Source organism: Protopterus annectens, chromosome 11.part0, assembly GCF_019279795.1.
Source record: "Protopterus annectens isolate FY-2018-M chromosome 11.part0, PAN1.0, whole genome shotgun sequence".
Taxonomy (NCBI): Eukaryota; Metazoa; Chordata; order Ceratodontiformes; family Protopteridae; genus Protopterus; species Protopterus annectens.
The window spans coordinates 1,330,579,469-1,330,592,077 of NC_056745.1; the positions used below are offsets into that span (position 1 = coordinate 1,330,579,469).

The following is a 12,609-nucleotide window of genomic DNA, read 5'->3' on the forward strand; positions in this document are numbered from 1 at the left end:
CAAGGACCCAATAACTCAAGTATGAACAGTGTTCAGTCTTACAGAGTGGTTATCTGTGGGAGTGGACGTGCATCAGGATTCAGCTCTGAGTCCACTGCTGTTCATACTGGTGATGGACTACAATAGCAAAGAGGTTGAAGGGGACAAGTCAACAAAGTTGCTTTATGCAGATGATGTGGCATTACAGGCAGACTCTGAGCAAGAACTTCAGTAAAGGGTAGGGAAATGGAATGCAAAATTGAATGCACGTGCGATGGAACTGGGTACAGACAGGACAGTTGCAATGGCAGCAAATTAGAGAAATCTAAAGAAGCTGGAAATTGAGAAAGAAGGGAAAACAGTGGAACAGGTGATCAGCTTCAAGTATTTGGGAGAGGTGGTTGAAGATGGAGGTCAAAGCCAGAATCAGAGGGGCTGCAGCCAACTGGCATATAATGTCAGGGGTAGTGTATGACAGAAGAATGCCAAAGAAGCTGAAAACTAAGGCGTACAAAACAGTGGTGTGACAAGTACTACTGTATGGTACAGCAACCATGGCAATAAAGGCTGAGCAGTTGAGGAAGCTAGGGGTCATGGAAATGAAGTGCCAGAGATGCGTGGCAGGATGCACACTGTGGGGAATAAAAAGAAATTAGGACATAAGAGTAGAAGCTGACGTACAACCAAATACAGAAAAAGTCAAACAGAGCAGATTACGGTGGTTCAGACACATGCAGGAAAGCAGAAGACAATCTGGTGAAGAAGATTTGGGACAGACAGGAAGAAAACAAGAAGAAACGAAGGCATCTTGAAAAGAGGTGGGTGAACTGTGTGAAAGAAGACCTGCAAGAGTTATGAATGTTGAACAAGGTAGGAAAGTATCACTGAATAGGGAGAGATGGCGACAAGTGACACAACACAGTGACCCCACACAGAAAATGGGAAAAAGGGAGATGATAATGACGATGATTATATGTTTGTCAATAACGCCTGCATGGGGAACAGTGTCAAAAGCCTTGGCTAGGTCCAGATATGCTTCACAGTTCACTAGTTCAAGCCAAGATAAGCAAATGAGCTCTCCCATGGTTTACTAACTTCCTCTCCAACAGATCATTGGAATGTATTTCAGCTTTACTCAGTTCAAAAAAAAAAAAAAAATGATTTGTAGAGGAATTCATGGTCACAAGCCACAGGATCAATCTTCTGGTACCTGGCCATTAAATGTTCTCCAGCCAAAAGAAAGAATGAACCCCCCCCCCCCAGACCTCTCATATTCAGACCTGCATGAAGAAGAAACGGCATACTCCACACAGACCACATCACCTTTATGTTATGGGACAGGTGACAAAGATGTCAATTAATCAGCCTCCCCTCTACAGTAGGTCTCCTTCAAAGGAGCATTTCAAATGAGGATGAAAGGAGGTCTTGAAGTTTGCGTCTGCCCTTTGGACAGTGGTCATTGCAGCATCGGGGTATGAGGCTCTTTTGAGCAAGAAGAATTTGCCCAGATGGATTACCTACTGCACTTTCACAAACTTCTATATATATAGATCTCCTGTTTATCCAGCAGCATAATGCCCACCCAGGGTAAACAAGCCTTTATTAAGCCTATTTCCAACATTCTAAGCCATCATCTGCAAATGACTTCAGCACAATATCCATACTCCCTACTTTGGGGATAAGTGGAATATTCTTTACAACTACTAAACTCTTCTAGAAAATACAAAATACTTCAAATACTCAGGCATCTAGTTAGATAAGCAACTTAATTTCCAGCATCGTGTTTTAGTAATAAAATCTATATTTGGAAAAGAAAATCTTACACCTTCTTTTCCTAGAAGAGATCAGCACTAGGCAAAGGAATTATCTTCATGCAACTAGAAAATGGCCTTCCCTTAAAAATTTCAAACTGTAAAAACAACCTGCTCTGCTTATAAACAGCAACCAGTAACACATGTCATATTATCACTCTTGCCACAAAGAGAACACCATTGACAAGTACTGAAAAAGCGAAATGACTGCCAGTTAAAGATCTACACTATTGTCTTGCCTCACTGAGCTACAGGTTACTAATTCAGGACTCCCTCTCCTCCCTCAAAAGCAGACTGCCTACTGTACTTCACTCCATAACCTTAAATCATTATCATCTATCAGACTCAGAAGTGTAGATAATTGGGGAGAAGGGAGGCAATCACCCCAGGTACAAAGTGTTAGGGGTGTGCTTGGTATATTCCAAATGGTTGGTAGTACATTAATTTCTGCAACAGCAGTATCGGAACTCATTTCTTTACTAGCATTCAAATGCCATATGCAAGTGAATTCCAATACTGCTGCTTCAGTCAAACCTAAAGTGCTTGCTTCAGCATTTTAATCTGTAACAAGTTTTTTGAGGAGGAAGAAGACTTTTTTGTTTGCTCATTGAGCTAAGAAGTGCATCAGACCTGGCGGTCCTTAGCAGACAGCGAGAATATGGACACTTTATTCTTTTTTTCTTTGCTCCTCAATTTAGAGGAGCACCAGAATGGGGAGTAGTACTAGGTACTAGGGGCTATATCAGCCTGCTTGAGTTCTAACCAAACTCTCCTCTATTAATTTCTGAACTAGACTCCACTGCACTGAACACAGCTTATCCGTCATGGCTCCCAACCCACATCAATGAAATTAACTCCAACCCAAAGTTTAAATCCATTCTTAAGAATGCACTCTTGAAAAAAGCATCCTGCAAATGTTTTATTAATAGTCGTATTAATTAATTTGCAGAAATTATCTTACCTTTACATCCTTAATCTAGTCTCATGCTGCTGATATTGTGTCTTCTTATCCTCCTTTCAAACCTACCCTCTTTTCATACTCCATCTCTCCTTCTACTCACTCAACCCTTTCCCCTCCCTCATCTCATATTATTAACCCCACTCTCTTCCTCTATGCTTCCCAATCTTACAGTATTCTTTCACTTCCAGAACAAGATACTAGACAGGGAAATGGGTCTTGATTCCTCAGTGTGTTTACGATTATAATAAACATTTCCTTGTTTCCAGCTGGCTGACTACATGCTTTTTGCAGGTCTTCACATGCTTATTACCAAATGTAAGTGAACCTGTTTGATTTTGATTAACCTACTGAAAGGTGTTGTTTCATACCCAATTTGATACCATTGAAAAACACTTGTTAATATCATAAGATAACTAATCACAATTACTGACTTGATAAATCTAATGCAGATACTTTGTTGTAATTAAGTAACAATTTTTGTTATGTTTTGTACCCTGGGATGAGCCTGAAAATGGTGCAGAGAGATGAGTGTTATGCTGTTAAATGCAAAACAGGCTCCTGCCATGCTTTCCTGATGGCCAAATTTATCACACAGTCATCAGGAGGGAGCACCCAGTAGGTACAACAGGCAGAGCTACAAGCCTCAGTTAACACCTTCTCATCCTGAATAGGTAGGTCAGTCAGCCAAGATCCCCTCTGTCACATCAGTTCCAAAATCTTGCCAAATGTGACAACCTCAAGAGATAATTGGGGAGGGGGGCTCTCTTGATCACTCAAGTCGGTGTGACATGTCAGAGACTCCTGGCAGGCGCTGTGTGTTTCCTTTTACACGTCCATTCCTAGGAACACCAAGGGAAAAGTCCAACTCCCCAGAGACTCTGCTCTGACCAGGGGAGTTTTGACAAATATGAGCTTGTTTCTTCGATTAGCTAGAGATCTAGGCCTGAAGGCCTTGCAAATAACAACATTCTGCCAGCAAATGGTCCGGCCCCAGACATGCCACTCAGAGGTAGCAGGTGTCTTGGGGTGGGATTCGGGGTCCACAAAGTACATTTGCTGAAGCCCGTTTCAAGATTGTCTTTATCCGTAGCTAGAAACTGTTAACATACACAAGGGTAAATCCAACTACGTAAATACTACACTAAAAAAATGACCACAGGTATTTTCTAGTAAAAGAAGAAAAATTACACTAACAAGAAGTATATCAGTAAAGACTACTCACACCAAAACCTAGTACACTAAATTTTTTTTTTTTTGTTTGTTTTGTTTTAAAAGGTAGTACTTTGGCGTGCCACCCAATGACGTGAGAGAGAAAGGTAACAACAGATAAAATATCAAGTGATAGAAAAGGAACTAAACAGCAATATCCTACTTTCCTAAAGAAGCAAAGTATAGACAGATAAGAGAGGATATCCAGTAATTTCATAGAGACCAAAAGTTATTACAAAAATGGAGCACTTAGTTGTAACCAATGATTTGTCCAAACACAATGGCATCAAATAAGATCGGTGGGAAGTCAGTACCCAGTGGGATTATGGGAGGAAAAGATCTTAAAGGAACTTGAGGCTTGGAGTACTAGCATGGTTGTTTCTGACAAGTAGCTCGGTACCCAAAGGTGACACTGCTGATGCTAGCTGTCAGAGCTTTGAAAAGCCCTCCACAGTGTAATGAGGCCCCTGGTCTTACCCCCAAGCAATTAATGACCAACAGACCCACACCACAAACTTCCAAGCAAGTACACACAGAAATGAGACAAACTACCCATGTGTTTCAAGGCACAGGTGATCAAGTCATAACAGCAGTAACAAGTGCTGGGATTTGACATTAAAAGGCTATGCTGTAAAGGAAAAAACATTTCTTGGTATTTCTTGGTCTTGTATGACATTGCCCTGGGATGCCTTGCTCTACTCACTGACCATGAACACACTGTTGAATTAGGTCTGAGGGAAGAAAAGTCACGGTTAGTAGATCCCAGTGACTGGGAGGCACCAGAACAGTTGATGGCCAACTGTGGGAACAGGGAAAAAAGGATTATGAACAATACAATACTCTGAAAAAGCTCTTTTAAAAATCCCTCCTGTGGGTCTCCTCGTGATAAGAAAAAATAAAAACATATTTTAAACCATGGTAAAAACAATTAAAAATATAAAAATGTTAAAATCTAGTGAGAAGTCTAAACAGAATAAAACTAAATTATGTCATACAATCAGTGTCACTGACACTGAAAGGAAGTGAAGTACCAGATTTTAGTGATTCCTTGCTATACATGAATGATTCAAACCACTGCTTTTCAATTTAATCTTCTGCAAAACACTGCTCCTGCAGCACTTTGCCTCTTGCAGCTCCAAGATCAAGGAACTGGACTCAGTACAGAAATAGCAAAATAATTCTTCAACAGATAAACCATTTGTCATAATTTTACCATTTTTGTATTCTTCAGCTCAATTTCAAGTGTTATTGCATTATTTTTGCAGAAGAACATATTGTTTGAATCAACAGGAAGAAATGAATGATGTACTTCTACATTTACCTGGTTAATGATCAGGTAAATGACTGTCAGGTAAAATTCACTGGTTCGGGTCACATGCTACTTAGCTGTACGCTACTCTTTACTACTCAAGCTAAAGTTAAGGCTGCGAGAACATAATGAACTTCAGGTACGGCAAAGTTACACTACATTACTGGTAAAATAAAAAGTTTGCTATTAAATGGTTGTCAGGGCAGCATGGTCACCTAAGTGAACAAATTTAAACAGCTGGATAAAAGAAGTAGCAAAAGAAATAAAGAATCAACACACTGTCTGATGACCCCCAAGCATACCAATGTCAGCCTTGTTTTCCACCGTCATCTTGTCAAAGTGGCTTCCAACAAGAAGGACCCTAGGCTTGCAAACTGTGCTGCTACTTTTTGTGGTATTCAGGAACCTCAGCCAGTAGAGAACCTACGAAACAAAAACGAGTCACGAACTTAAAAAACAAAAGCAGTTTCTTTCTTACATTCTTACTTATAGGAATAAATCTTTTAATTTAAACAATGATGAATAAATGATAGATCATTCAAAACCATGTTATCACTAAAAAAGAATGCAGAAGAAATAGCCTGCACAAAGATTAATTAAGTTTTCCTACTTTTGTCTATACAAGTTAGGGCTATAAAAAGAAGAAGAAATATACAAGTTAGGGCTATAAAAAGAAGAAGAAATAAAACGTAATTAGAAACATATTATGTATAAAAAGATTATATAAATAACATGTCATTCTGCACGCATAAAAATTAAAATGTAGCATTCGGTACCCTTTTCCTTATCTTCCAAAAAACTTTGTTATTTAATGGTCTCTTGAGTAGCATACCAAAGTCTGGACAACAAATTACCCTACTATGGGCTATACTGCAAAAAGTAGCTGCTAGGATTTTCTCTTTTGCTTTTCTCAGCATGGTAAATTTCTGAAATGTCTTCAACTCTTGTGCTCTTATCTGTGCTCACCTTCAGCAGGAGCAAGTCATGATAACAAACACAGGGAAAAGGTACACTGAGTGCTTATAATTCCCAGTTCAACTGAGGAATGAACACAGTGTGAAAGACAGAAAAATGCAAGCATATAAAGTTACTCGCAGACTTCCTGGAAACTCCATCCACATCTACACAGGCTGGATGAAGAGATCACCCAGATACACAAAGCAGATGGTATAAAGGTAATAAGCACCCACTACAAAGGGTTTTCTTGCAAATCAGTTAATAAGATGAGTAAATAACATCAGACAGTGAAAGCCCTCTGCCCTCCTAATTCCAAGCTGTGGAAATAAAACCTTGCTAGAAGGCCACAGCTGCAGAAAGAAGGCCAAGCAGCAAAGACTAAGAAAGGCAAATCCTGAAACATCAAGGTGTCAAAGTCAGCTCTGCTCCTAGAATCACAATCCAGAGAAAACACCAAAAAGACAAAAATCCAGGTCAAGTAACTCTACAAGAACTTGTTAAAAATATGTTTAATAAACTCTGATATAGTAGCTAACTGAAAAAGCTAAATATAAATGGATTCTAAGACTCAATGCAGATAAGTAACCTGGTTTAAATTAAACTATCTTTAAAACCACTCTTGAAATTAAGACATTTTAGAAGATGATTTGTTCTATTTTAATTGATTATATTTCATCGGACTGTCTGTGACATGTGATCAGTTTTGAATACCTTTATACAGATTCTTATTCTTATGCATATCTTTTAAATGCCTGAGGAAGCACTTTTATGTATGAAAGCCTGTGTTTATTAAACATGTTTATTATTTAATATGCGTTATAGTGCAGTTACTTGGATTTTGGTCTTTTCTTCTGTATCCTTTTATTTATCAAGGCTTGTTTTACCCTCTGTGAGCTACCTTGTGTGATGTTTGGAGAATCATAATTCAAGTAATAATGTTTGGTGAATCTGTTAGCCAAAGACTAAGTGGTCAAAGAACAAATGTCCATAATGTAGACATTCTTGAAACAAGGGCAGGAATCAGTCACATCCTAAGGTAGTGGTCATTAACAGCAAGATTTTCTAATGGCATTGTCTAACTGGTGGCAAAAAATCAGCTGTTAACAGTACACTTGGACAAGGCTTGCATAACCAGTGCAAACCCCCCTTTGCCTGATGCAAAGAAAACAAGCAACTGGTTTGTATTCCTGAATTTATGCGCCTTCTACAGGTAAAACCTGAGCTAACAAAGCATATATAGTCTAAAGGAGTGCTGTCTTCCCCAGGACTCTGTCCACAGAAAAAAAAACGGTATTACTGGTATAATGAGGACATTTGTAAGATTAATTTTGGTTGGAAACATGGGTTTATCCTAAAAGGAGATCATACAGGGACAGGTGAAGGCCATGAAGAAAAGCTGAGAAACATCTCCAGACAGGAGCAGCACTCCTAAGTTCCAAAGAGGACAACGGTTCTTCAAAGAGCAAAGATACAGAATCCCTGACATGTTTGGCATATTTCACTCCTTCACAAGGCTGTGCAAGCTGCAGATAAAACAGATACAACAAACATTAAGACATGTCTGAAATGGTCTGCAATGGGGATGTGATGATCAGCATCCTTTAAATCCAGCTTCACCATGAAAGCTACAGGGGAAATCAGAGGTTCAAGAAGCTGAAAAAGATAACATTCTGAACTCTGGAATCTTGACAAAAAAAGTTTAGAAAGGAAAGATCTAATACAAGCCTCCAAGATCTTTATGATTTATGGAATTAGAAAAATTCTCTAATAAAAACCTTTGCTGAGGGGATTGGCGGGTACAGGTTCTATGGCTCCTTGATAACCTGTGCATAAATGGGTGGAAAGAAAGACAGAGATCCAGTTCCTTGGAAAAGAGGGAGTATCTTGGAAAGGGGGGGGGGATTCCCATTACCAAGTGTACCCCTGCTGGATTACTTTCTGAGAGAATCTGATGTCAGACCATCCATTCTCAACCCTTTTCCCATTTTTGCACATGGAGTCAGGGTGTCACTTCAACAGTGAGAGTCATCTCAAGCCAAGATTTTTTACACCGCTGGGTAGCTAGCCCTGCCTCAGTAATTCATCTATACCACTCACTCGCACGCACACTCGCACCTATGGGCAATTTACAGTATCCAGTCCACCTACTGCATGTCTTTGGAATATGGAAGGAAACTGGAGCACCCAGAGGAAATACATGTGACCGCAGGGAGGACATGCAGACTCCGCCCATAAGGCACCCCAGCCGAGAATCGAACAGGAGGACATCTTGCTGTGAGGCGACAATAGTAACCACTGCACCACTGAAATCTGATGTCAGATGGGGAAGTGAAATCTCAGAGGCATGGAAAGGTTGCCAGTGTAGGAGGGGGGGAAGCCTGGACAAGCAGATAGTCATGCTGACTGAGTGGACTGTACTTTATTACTATAGGCTTTTATTTTCTTTTTTGAGACTCATTTCCATTGCTTTTTAAACTGTGTTTGCGGGCTCCTTGCTGTTTAAATTGTTTAATGGAGTTTTGAAAAAGGAGGGCTAAAAAAGACTATAGACACTCCCTGAATCAGTTTCTCCTTTCATCTCACATTTTTAAGCACTGCAGCTGCGGAAGGGCCAAACTGAACCTGCTCATCCAAGAAGAATTTAAAATCTTTGATTTAACATCATCATCGGTGAGATTTCTAGAGCACAATCAAGGAAATCCCTTCAAAACTGATACAGAAGCTGCAGCACTGGAGGAAGAATCAGCAGCATTACAGGCACACTTTAGGGACAGCCTACAGGCACAGATGAAAGCAATGAAGAAAAGCTAAGAAATTCCTCTGCAGAGGTGCTTTCAGAGCTCTGAACTAGCCAGCTCAAATGAAAAAGGAGCACTCCTATCAGTCATGAAGCTGAAGTCCCAAAGACTTCAGCTTAGTCTCATATGAAGCAGCTGTCACAGAAACATTTAATGAATTTTTACCTCAGATGAAGGAAAAAGTAGCCATTAAATTTTGCACATTCTCAAAAGATAACAACAAAGAGAGTAACGTATGAGCCTGAAAGTTTAAAATTCTGAAAGCTAAGTACTAGAGGAAAATATTTTCTTTCCCAAATTATTCATTGCTTTCCCATCATTATCAGTGGGAATGGAGTTAACAGTTGTAACCTGTTTAGCAGAAGCAGATTTGGATAGAGAAATAATTGCTGCATCTGCTTTAAGATCAGAAAATAATTCCTTCTGTGTTTGAAGTTAACTTGTATAATTTGTCAGAATGTTTGCGGCACCTTGTATAACCTGTCAGACTCCTTCAGGGCAAGGGCCTAACTATCAAGTATTGAGGAAGTGGTAAACAAAACATTCTCCAAGGCAGGCAAGACATTAAGTATGGTTCCCAGCTTTTGGCATCTCTAACTGTAATAAATCATAATACATTTTTTGTGCCACCAAAAACTTCATTCTGGTCTCACTGAAAAAACACCTTCTTAGACAAAGTGCCAGAAAAGGAAATCTATGCAAAAGGGACATCTGCTGAAATACTTTCCTCAGAATCACCGCACTCTTGAATAAGAATTACCTGAACTGCAACCCTCCCCCCTCCAATGTCTGCTCATCTAACTGAAATTCCCTATCAGATAGGGAAGGAACTCTTTTCCTTTTCTTGCCTGAAGAATGAGAGGGAAAAAAAAACAATCAGTTCCTTGGAAAAAGAAAATAGAAATACCACTGAGTGAAATGAAGCCACTGCAGAATCCGCATGTGGAAGCATGCCAAAGGAACTAGTGTAATTGCAGCAGCCATTGAGCCCAAGACTTGTAAAACTTGTCTTGCTTGAACTCCCATCTTTTTTAGGAGAAACAAAGCTTGCTGATGAATGGTTGACACCCTGTCTTGAGACAGTTTTGCTATCATTGTGGTGTATCCAAGTCTGCCCCAATAAAGGTAATAGACTGACAAGGCGACAAGGCAGACTTTTCGTAGTTTATGGTGATGCCTAACTGGGAACAAGTTTGGATTGTGTAGTCCCGTGCTTTGATCAGTTGATGCTCGGTGGTAACAGTGAGGAGCCAGTCGTCTAGCTATGGAAACACCTGGAATCCAATATGCCTCAGGTGAGCCGTGACCACTCCCATATACATGATGAACACCCTGGGGGCTGTGGTGAGACCAAAGGGCAGGACTCTGAACTGATAATGACGGCTCCCAGCCGGAAGGGTAGGAATCTCCTGGATTGCCTGTCCATTCTTATGTGGTAGTATGCGTCCTGGAGATCTATGTAGCACATCCAGTTGTCCAGACCCGAGTAGGGAAGAATGGACTGCAGTGTTACCATCCGGAACTTCTTCCTTTTTACCGTTTGGTTTAGCTTGCTGAGATCCAAAATGGGTCTCCAGTCCCCTGTCTTTTTTGGAACTAAAAAGAACCTTGAGTAAGTTCCGGATCTGATTTAGTCTGTGGGGACTTCTTAGATGGCTCTTATTTCTAGCAATCTTTGAATCTCTAGGATTGCGTGATCCCAAAGACTGGGTGGAACATCTGGGATAGAAAGTTTTTATTTTGAGGGGTGGGGTGACTGAGAAAAAGGAATTTTGTAACCCCTGGATATTATCGACAGTACCCATGTTTCTCTTGTGACAGTTTGCCAGGCTGCTGGGTACAATGATAGTCTGCTCCCAACTGCCTCCAGAGGTGGACAGTTGGGCCTCCCTTCAGGAGTGCTGGAAGGACCTAACAGAGAAAGTATCTCTGTCGCCCTGCTGTTGCGGACCCCCTCTGCTGAGAAGGTGGCTTCTTCTGTTGTTGTTTCCCCCTCTGCCCCTGGGTGAAAAATCTCCACGTGTGTCAGACAAAGCTCCCTGGGATTTTTGGAACCGCATCTTCCACTCTTCTAACCTTTAGGACAGGGTCTAGATGGAGTGGAAAAATGGACTCCTATGGCAGAGAGAGTCTTCCCATCCTGTTCACACCTGGTGACAGTCTCTTTTACCTGAGGCCCAAAGAAGGACGAGCCATCAAAGGGTGTGTTGGTAAATGAAGACTTAAAAGGTTCCACAAACTGACAAAGGCGCATCCAGGAGTGTCTCTGCAAAGATACTCGAGTACCTGCTGCCCTACTTGCTCCATCTGCCGCACAAGAAATGAGCCTCATGGAGGAGTTAACCATGGAGGTCAAGGTCACAAGCTGGAAAGCTGTCCTGTTTGCAACTCCCTCAGCTGTAGGATCTTGCAGGGCATCTCCTAGCTCCTTCAGGAGATCCCTCTGAAGTCGTGTGAAGTGAGACAAGTAATTCAGCAGCTTGAGAGTAAAGGCTGCTGAAGAAAACATACGCTTCCCATACCTGTTCATCGTATGAGACTCCTTGTTCGGCGGATGGACAGATGAAGTTTCGGCAAGTTCCTTCTTAGTGGCTGCTGCCACTACCATGGCTTCAACAGGGACCCCTTTGGAAAGAAAAACTTATCCTTGGGAGTAGTAATAAATTTATTCGGTCTCCTTGGAACTGGTTCCATGGTCTCTGCAGCGCTCCATGCCTTTCGACTCACTACAGAATAAAGTGGGTCAAAAGCAGAGACACCCAAGAGGTGGATGGTAGGGAATCAAATGCATCCAGGTAGACAGACTCATCCTCAGAAGGAGCTAGGGACTTCCTGCCACCCCTCAGTCTAAGGATTTCCAAGATGTCTGAAAAGGAGACATCCTCAGAGGGGGGGACCGTGGGGACCCTTCCGATTCATCCAAGTCTGTATCTGAAGTGATAGACTCAGGGGAGTCTAGATGCTTCCTCGTACAGCTCTTCTTCCGAGGGACCTCCTCCAAATATTCCGGGAGGTTTCAGAAGAGGTGGGGGTCACCCAACGGAGCATGCTGGGGCACAGGTTCCCTATGCTTGGAGGCTGGAGGAGGATCAAAGGCAGGCACAGGCACCGAGGGAGAAGGAGCCAATGGAGCCGAGGGTGGAGCAGTCTCAGGAGACAGCACGCTCATCACCTTGAAGGTGCCACGGTCCTGAGTCGAAGGAGCTGCCAGCTTCGAAGACCCTGGAGATCTCCTGCGGACCAGGAGCGATGGCTCCGAGGCCAATGTGGGAGTCGAGTTCACCTGTGCCGAAGCTCCCAGAGGGAGAGCAGGGTTGGACAAGGGTCCGATGCCACTTCTGCCTTCGGAGCCGGCGAGAGAGCTTCTGTGCCGAGATCCCTCGATGGACTGAGACATCAAGGAGATCAGAGCGGTTGTCGTAACCAATAAAGGAGAAGTAGCCGGAGCTGACGGTTCCACCACAACCTCCATGCACTCCAGCTCTGAGCTCAAGAGAGTCAGAGGAGGAACCGATGGAGAAGCTGGATGGGCCAAAGGAGCCAGTTCCTTATGGGCTGGGCTTGACAGTAATTTAGCAAGTGCCT

At 42.0% G+C, this 12,609-nt stretch overlaps 1 protein-coding gene across 3 annotated transcripts in view; it reads right to left on the bottom strand.

Annotated features, from left to right (window-relative positions):
- The window catches only part of LOC122815837 (death-associated protein kinase 1-like), a 913,045-nt gene that overhangs the window by 193,027 nt on the left and 707,409 nt on the right, over positions 1-12,609 (bottom strand). For all 3 annotated transcript variants that reach the window (XM_044088647.1, XM_044088646.1, XM_044088648.1), the window contains one exon: positions 5,572-5,692. In XM_044088647.1, the coding sequence (XP_043944582.1) occupies positions 5,572-5,692 (121 nt within the window). The remainder of the gene's footprint in view (positions 1-5,571; positions 5,693-12,609) is intronic.